The sequence below is a fragment of the Notothenia coriiceps genome, unplaced genomic scaffold, assembly GCF_000735185.1.
Source record: "Notothenia coriiceps isolate Sejong01 unplaced genomic scaffold, NC01 NC01_scaffold00024357, whole genome shotgun sequence".
Taxonomy (NCBI): domain Eukaryota; kingdom Metazoa; phylum Chordata; class Actinopteri; order Perciformes; family Nototheniidae; genus Notothenia; species Notothenia coriiceps.
Genome location: NW_011357058.1, coordinates 1 through 7905, shown reverse-complemented (window position 1 = coordinate 7905; position 7905 = coordinate 1). Strand labels below are relative to the sequence as shown.

Here is a 7905-nt window from a genome sequence, read left to right as displayed (position 1 = left end):
CACACGAACGCGCACATGACCAATGAGGGCACGAGATACGTTTGTGCACAGATGGAAGGCTGACAGGCAGGTAGGCCATCCAGTTATTTTAGCCGGGCCGGCTCAGATGATTGGTCGTGCTTTTTACAGTACTAAGGCTTCCACAGATGACATTTTTTTATGGATTTTTTGTCAAAGCACTTCAGATATTCATTGCTATCGGGATGTTAAGAGCATTCCATGGAATATAACAAAAAGTGTATCTCGAGCCGGTTTCTCAAACTTACCTACCCCACCTTTTAATGTTTGCTGAAAAAATTAGAAGGATGAAATATAATTTAATAACAACAATTTTCATTAACTCTGTTGGTCCCTAATGTATTCATCTTAAATGTTTGTGTTATATTGAAATCTTGAATGTAATAAACGCTCTACTCATCCAGTAAGAATACAGAGAAAAACAAAATGTCATAGTACAACACGCCTAAAATGTTGAAGGTAATTTAAAAACAGAGATTATATGATTTGTCTATATAATTTGACATACAAGTTTATTTTAAAACTTTAAAATATTTCACCCATTTCAGATGCTGGAAACAAATCTTAAATATACAAAATGTAAAATATTTAAAGAATGCTTCTTTTTGTTCCATGTTCGTGTATCGAACAGTGGCTGGCATATCTGTATGAGATATACCTTATGTGTTTCTGCGTTTTTATTTCAACAACAAATCTTTCTGGAAATCATAGAAAAAGGTGCACAAGAGTTGATGTGTCTGATCACAATTACAAAACGCCCACATTTACATAATATATATAAAAAATAAAGCATCACAGCCTTTCATTCAAGAGGCAAGAAGAAGGTCATGTTTTCCAGTTTTTGTTTGATTGAATAATCCTTTCATCCCAGTTGATCGTTTCACCATTTGACATTGGTCTTTGGGGCGTAACATGCTAAATAATTAACGTAGGGATGCCTTAACACAATACATAGGTATAAAATACACATTCTATAAACCTTGCAGGTTCGCACTTAAAATCCCTTTCCTCTTACCTAACTTGGCTGCACAACCTTCTCTCAAAAAATCTCCCCATTTGTTTTCATCTAGACACTTTCTTCTTCCACACTCAACCATCTCCCAAAACCACTGCTTCTGTTTGTGTGATGCTGAGCCATTTCCCCCCCGAATTCCTTGGTTTCACATCTCTTGCCAAGATGCTGCTCAACTGACTCTTGAGGTACCACACCACTGCTGTACGGAAAGATTTGGGCTAGTTTTCTAATCTATGCACAACATCTGACTGAAATCATGATGCATAATGAATAATGAGAAATAAATGATGAAAAAGTTGCCGACACCTGGGCACCAACTGTGTCAAGAAAGTTATCCGCTTGATTTCCCCCCTTTCTTTTTTCTTCTCCTTCAACCCCACCCTACTTTTTCTGTTTCATGGTAAAAAGCACCTTTTTATTAAAAGCTGCTGTTGCCACTGAAACCATTTGTAGAATGAGAAACTCACAGAGTTGAAGCTTTACTGCAACCTCAGAGATTTTGCCAAACCATTTGTTTGGCTTTAGACATAAGCAATTATTTGTAGTAAGTTCACTGTTAGATAGAGTTAAAGACTTTGACAGGTATGAGTGATGGACTGGGAGAAGAGGACAACACAGCAATATATACTACATCATCTTTCCCTCTCCATCCCCTTTCAGTGGCTTTCAAGATAAAGGCACTGGCCTGGGAATTGATGAAAAGTTGTCAACAGAAAAAATTGACATTGTACCCAGCTCTCCTCTGAACTAAGCTTCCAATTTTTGTGATGTTTCATATAGAAAATACTCCTTTATTACAAAAATGTCTATCTCTCAAGCCTTCAAGATACAAATTATTTCAATCAAATTTAACATACAATCTGTTTTCTGTTACCTTGGTTGGTTATCGGCTAATGGTTACACAAGCCAAAAATCGCTATGACATCATAAAGTGGCCAAAATCTGATCAGCTCATTTTCAGACAGGTTTTTATATAAATGGATCAGGACAAAAAGAGAGCAAATCTTTTTTCCTGAAACTTTCAGAATCCTTTTACACAGAGGGGAGGACACATGCTTATGTATAAAAGACATGAAAAAGTGGATTCTGCCTGACAGGTGACCTTTTAAGGCTTTTATACAAACCCTGTTTACCATGATAATTATGAAACAAAACAAATACTGGATTGTCTCAGACATGACCACCATTTCACTTACCACTACGGCTCACCTTCAGATCGCTCACTGTCATGTTGAGACAGCCTATGGTTGTGAATGGAACTTCCTGTATTGATTGTCACTGATGCTTTTGAAGGTGCAATCATTAACCCTGTCACAGTGAGAGATTGTGATGCTTTTCAGGCTTGAAGGAAGCCGAACATACGCAGCGCATCAAACACCACTTTGCTCACCTTCAAAATGGTCGGTGCTTTCAGGAATTGTGGGTCCTCGCTTGTCATTGGAGGACCTGCTTGAAGGATGACCATGTCTACCTCATACCTTGTGCCTCATCCACGCTGCAGCGAGCCGTTTAGTGGAGAAAGTGAATACTGCTGAATACACATACTTTACAGGGATGCTGTATGCGAAACCAATGTGAGTTTGGAAAATTGCACAGTATTTTTCTATTTTAGTATACCTCAACAATGGAATTATGATCAGTGGAAATGGCCATGACACCTCTCCTTTAATCGTGTGTCCATCGGGTGTCAATTTCGGGAGAGTGTGACAGGGGCTTTATTGAAAGTCGCTTTGGGTAATATGTAATGAAATGTCTTTTTTTGCAGACAGCAGTCACCTAAAGACTATAGACGGAGCACATTTCGAATATGTGTTAAAAAACCACCAGGCGTTGGTTTCCGTGATGCACCTCCTTCCTGAGAATGTCCTCATATCTGGAAATGAGAACATTCCAGGGCTTGCAACTTCTCCGACAGGTAAACCATTGTAATATTTCAAATTTAACAATCCCTTCATATTGGTTTGTTTTCTCCTAGCATCTCACACCAGATATGGAGCAGATCTCGTACATGCATTTAATGTACCTCTTTAGATGTGATGACAAAGGCTTTGATAATCTAAACATATTTGGAAAAGGTTAAAAGTGCTTGAATTATACCGTTGAAAAGCTGTATGAATCCTTTATTTTGAATCCCCCCCCATCTAATTTCAGCTCACCTGAAGTTAACCTCACTCTCCAACTCTCTATGCAGATTCTCTTCAACCATCACCATATTCCTTTCCTTTTCCATCTATACCATTTTCGCATAATTTCTGTGCCCTATTCTGCACACATTTTCAGATTTACAAGGTAAACAAAATTAGCATTGGCTGTCCTTGATGAGAGTAAGTAATGCATATTTGGTCTATTGACAAACTCTAGTCTAGACTACTTGTTGTTCAGTGTATCGTTTGTGTTATTCCCTAACTCGTCAAAATGTATTTCTTTCAGATGAGAACAAAATAAAAAAATACGTAGGAGATTCTTACACTACAGATGCACATTAGTCCTCATTTAGAGTGGGCCAATAATGCTCATTTTCCAGTTTTCACATTTGTATGTTTTGCCTCTACTTTGACAATTGTACATGCTTTAATGTTAAAAAAGTGCTTTTATTTTGTGCTGCTATTTTCACACTGTCTGAAACCAGAGCCCAGTCTGCTCTTATTGGTTAGCTGGCCAGCTCTGTTATGATTGGTCAACCGCTTATAAATGTCCCCTCCTTTAACCTTTAAGTGTTTGAGCGCTAGCCAATAGAATCATGAGTGTTACCTTGTGATGTCACTATGTAACTGAAGTAAAATAACTACAATCAAGGCGTTTCAGGAAGGGAGGAAGTGCGTTGGAGAGAAACTCCCTCTGGCGTGAACTTTGGGATTTTAACCTTTTGCAGACCAAAACATGCATGCACATAAACATATATATAACACACTACAGGAAAGGGAAAACCCAAAATGCCCATTTAAAAAGAAAAAAAAGTTGAAGCAAATAAAAAAAGTCACCTAAACTCAAGCTAGATCAATCAAAATATGTCTCAACCAAACACCTTCAGCACATACCAGGTGCAATCTTACAAAACAAATAGCCTTTCTCCAACATCGAATGAACAAACAGGACAGTCATCATGGTACTTAATAGTGGAAACTTATTCCCATCAGGAGTTGAGATGTCTACAGTACTTAGAAAGTGAGTTTCTAAGGGGGAATGTAATGAAGTCTGACAGTGCGGAGCTATAATCATTGGGAGTCAGTGGGAGGTATGGTAGCCGGCTAATCCTCTTCATGTTCTGGGGCTGTGAGCAGCGGAGACCTAAGCTTCCTTTTAAGACCACAGCCACCAGTTTGATATGCACGCCGCATTCAGAACAGTCCAACTCTTCGCTCCCGAGACAAGGGGCTGCAATGAAATGCTTGATGGCTACATTACTCTTGAAGAGATTACAATCACACTGGTTATTTCTCTTTGTTGTGTTAGAAAGGGGTAATAGTCGACTTCACAGGCCTCCCTGCTTTGCCCATTGGCTCAAATGCTTTCACAAATCGATTCTGATACAATTTACGCCAGATGGAAACAGTTTTTGTTGGATTGTTTGACAGCAGCTGTGGTATCTCTCTCTGTGGTGTAAATACTCTAGTGATTGACATTAGGCAGCATGCCACAGATCAATGGAGCAGTCATTTAGATGGAGATGTTGTCCCTCAGCAACATTTATATACATTTAAAATCAAAGAATGAGATCTTACCATGCGTACAGTACATCTGCTACCAAAAAAAGGGTGCGCTGGCTTGTTTCTTCACCCAGGTCATAGATTCCTCCATGACAGTGCTTAAAGTGGGCCAGTACACACTGTTCTTCATTTCGCAATAAAGGTGTCGATTTATTGCGCTCCGGCACAAGTTGCAGGTGTTCTTTTGGCGCCTCTATCATCTCACATAATTTCTATGCACCAATTTTGCTACTTTAATACCAACTAAGTAATACTTAGAAATTAAGATAGCACTTACACTTTGCCTTGGACATATTTATAAAATAGTAGCCCTTCTTGGGTGGCACTTTATCAGTTGTTTTCTTCATCTACTCTCATTCACAGTTCAGCGCAGGGGCAAAAGGTTTGGGGGTTCAATGGCCCCCTGGGACCTAATATTTTATGGAACCCTTGTCATCGGCAATATTTCATACAATGTTTTAATCACTGAAAAAACTCGGAATCTAATGATTTGCTGACACTGGCATTTGCTCACACTTGGCACATCAACCGTCACTCTTGGTGAAGCTTAACCACACAGTTGCTACGTACACATTATATCAATCTCATATGATGAAATATGTAAACATGTGGCTCAAACTTATATGTGGCCATGGCCATTTTACACAGTAGTAGTCCTACTTGGAGAGTCAACCCTTATTTGTGGCATGTTACATGTTTTTTTATTCCCAATGTGGTACAGAGGGGTTAACGCTCATGTCACCAATGTGTATGGTTATTAATACAAACAAACAAACAAACAAAATAACAAACTGTAAAGCACATACTCAGGGATATGACATTGAGCAGCTCTTGAGTTCAGGGTGAGGCAGACATATCAACAAGTAAAGCTGCCGTGAAACAGCAAGTGTTTTTTCATAAAATGGCACAAATGCTGAAACTTGTGATAAAGTAACATAGAGTTTAGCTTACTTCAAAAGATAACACCCACATAAGTAGAATCAGTATGGCTGTACTGTAACACTGCATCAAATCGAGTTTTCCACCTGACCTCTCTTTTTTAAGTTTCTAGAACTGCCTTGATACATTTCATGGGGATGACAGAGACTGTCTGGGAACTTCTGAAAATGGGTCACAAAGAGGAATATACCGAACATCGGTTTTACAACTTGTTTTCTCACATTTATTATACTAGATGGTGCTTTTCAGTTTATGTTTACCTCCGAAGCAACCCAGACGGAAAATATGTTTTTTTCTGAGATGCAAACACAATCATCAGGTAAATGTCACGGCATGTCGATATGTGATGCTATGTTTTGTGCTGTCACCAGGGGACGCTCTGCTGAGGCCTCAGCTGCTCAAGATGCTGCCCTTCACCCTGAACAAACTGACCATCTCCCTCCAGCCGTCCCTGGAAAAGTTTGAGAGCCAGCTGCTGCAGCTGATCAATGCTGACTGCCACAACACAGTAAGGCCTTCACAGCACATACTCAGCCTTGATAGTAATTGCACATGACACATTCAATTAAATTCATTTATTCACAAACAGTTACAAGTTCAATCCTAAAACAAAATGGAGATATGAGACTGATTATCTATTTGAAGCTTGGAAAAGCAATCTAAGAAACACTAACAAAATACCTTAGAAACTAATCTAACCCTGAATTCTAACTAGTACCAACACATTCATTGTATCAGTGTAAACACAATTAAATTAAAATACACTAAGAAAATTAAAAACACTAGGGACAGAAACATTATCATCTGACGTGGACGACCATGTCAAATCCTCCATATTCTCATACTCTGGACATTTTAAATGATGCACTTACATGTTCTATTGAGAAACATCCCCTACATATAAAGGAAATATTGAAGTTACTATAAAATATGCATATTCATCATATTACATCTTACTTCCTTTAAGTGTATTTGGTTGCTTACAAAGGAAAAACAAAATTGAGTACACAATTCCGATAACATTTCATCCTTTTGGGGTAACAGTTCGCTACATTCTTCAAATTAAAGATGGCTGCGATGGCCTTGACATACCTCTGCCAAGATTATTCTCTCCAGCCTGATGCTTTCCTTTATCTCACTTTCCGTTTATTCAGCGTGCGAGCACAAGCCTTTTTACAGCTGCCACTGCAATTTAAGGGACATCACCTCCCAGACTAAATGGAGCTTATCTATTCTCTTCCCCTTTTTTCGTCTACGGAGTCCCAGATGGTTAACTGTATTTGACAGGTGCAACTATGGACTAGCAATCATTTGTATAGTGGCGTTCCACGGGCCCTATCGTTCACTCCTGCCTAAGTGAGATGTGTCTTAGTAGGGGAGGAGAATTGATATGACAATGCTGTCAGTCCGTATCGCTTTTCTGCTGCTCTTTGATACTGATGGGCTACATCTGCTAACAGAAACACATGGGATCAAAGGAGTGTTTAGAGTGTATTAAGCACAGCCCAAGCACCTTGTACTAATTGTACTAAGATGGACAAACTGCATAAACATTTGTTTTAGGGAACTGCAAGTTGGGCTTACATGTTTATTTTGATGGTTGAGTAAAGACTGTTATGAAAAACCCATGCCATTTAAATGTTTTTATTTATTTAGAGAATTGTTTGGACTCTGTTGAATCAAAAGAAAAAGTTGTAAGAAAAAGAAAAAAACATTAAATATGCATTAATGAAAACACTTTTCAAAAATATGTGTTTACTTAGATGGGAAAGAGCAAGCCCAAAGCAAAATGTGACCAATACCAAATTACCTCGAAAGAGTCATAAAAAGCTCTTCAACATTTGAAAGGGAAATCAAAGGGAAAAAAACTACATAATTTGGACTACCTTTCAGCACTACTCTAGTTGTTAAAAGATATAATGTAAAGGCTTTTTTATGTCAGTCCACAGGATCGGTTGGTAACAAGCCTCCATGAACTGTTGTTGGTCATTGGTGGTCATTTTCACTTATTCAAATAAATAAATTAAAGGGATCTTGTGAGTTACCATGTGAGCCAACAAAAGTTATATTTGTACATCCTTGAGTTCTAATAAAACGTCTCTAATGCATTTCCTTTCTAATAACCAGGGCTGCACATAACTGGTGCGCAGGTCCGCATGCGCACCTCCGCCAAAAAAAGAGCACTGGGTCATTTGAAAAAAGGTGCATTTGCGTACCAACATTGAG

The 7905-nt window shown here is 38.6% G+C and overlaps 1 protein-coding gene across 1 annotated transcript; it reads left to right on the top strand.

Moving 5' to 3' along the window:
* Window positions 1-2839: 2839 nt before the first annotated feature.
* On the top strand, window positions 2840-7699 carry LOC104954968 (nephrocystin-4-like). Its single transcript, XM_010782184.1, has 3 exons — window positions 2840-2948; window positions 6051-6187; window positions 7622-7699. Exons 1-3 carry the CDS (start codon window positions 2876-2878, stop codon window positions 7652-7654), a joined length of 243 nt encoding a protein of 80 aa, XP_010780486.1. The 5' UTR covers window positions 2840-2875; the 3' UTR covers window positions 7655-7699.
* Window positions 7700-7905: the final 206 nt, after the last annotated feature.

What these genes read in the sequence shown, in the direction of transcription:
- LOC104954968 (XM_010782184.1), top strand. Translation starts at nt 2,876, where the DNA reads ATGCACCTCCTTCCTGAGAATGTCCTCATATCTGGAAATGAGAACATT. An exon ending in GCTTGCAACTTCTCCGACAG is followed by an intron (nt 2,949 to 6,050) that starts GTAAACCATTGT and finishes TGCTGTCACCAG; the next exon opens with GGGACGCTCTGCTGAGGCCT. An exon ending in ATGCTGACTGCCACAACACA is followed by an intron (nt 6,188 to 7,621) that starts GTAAGGCCTTCA and finishes TTTTTATGTCAG; the next exon opens with TCCACAGGATCGGTTGGTAA.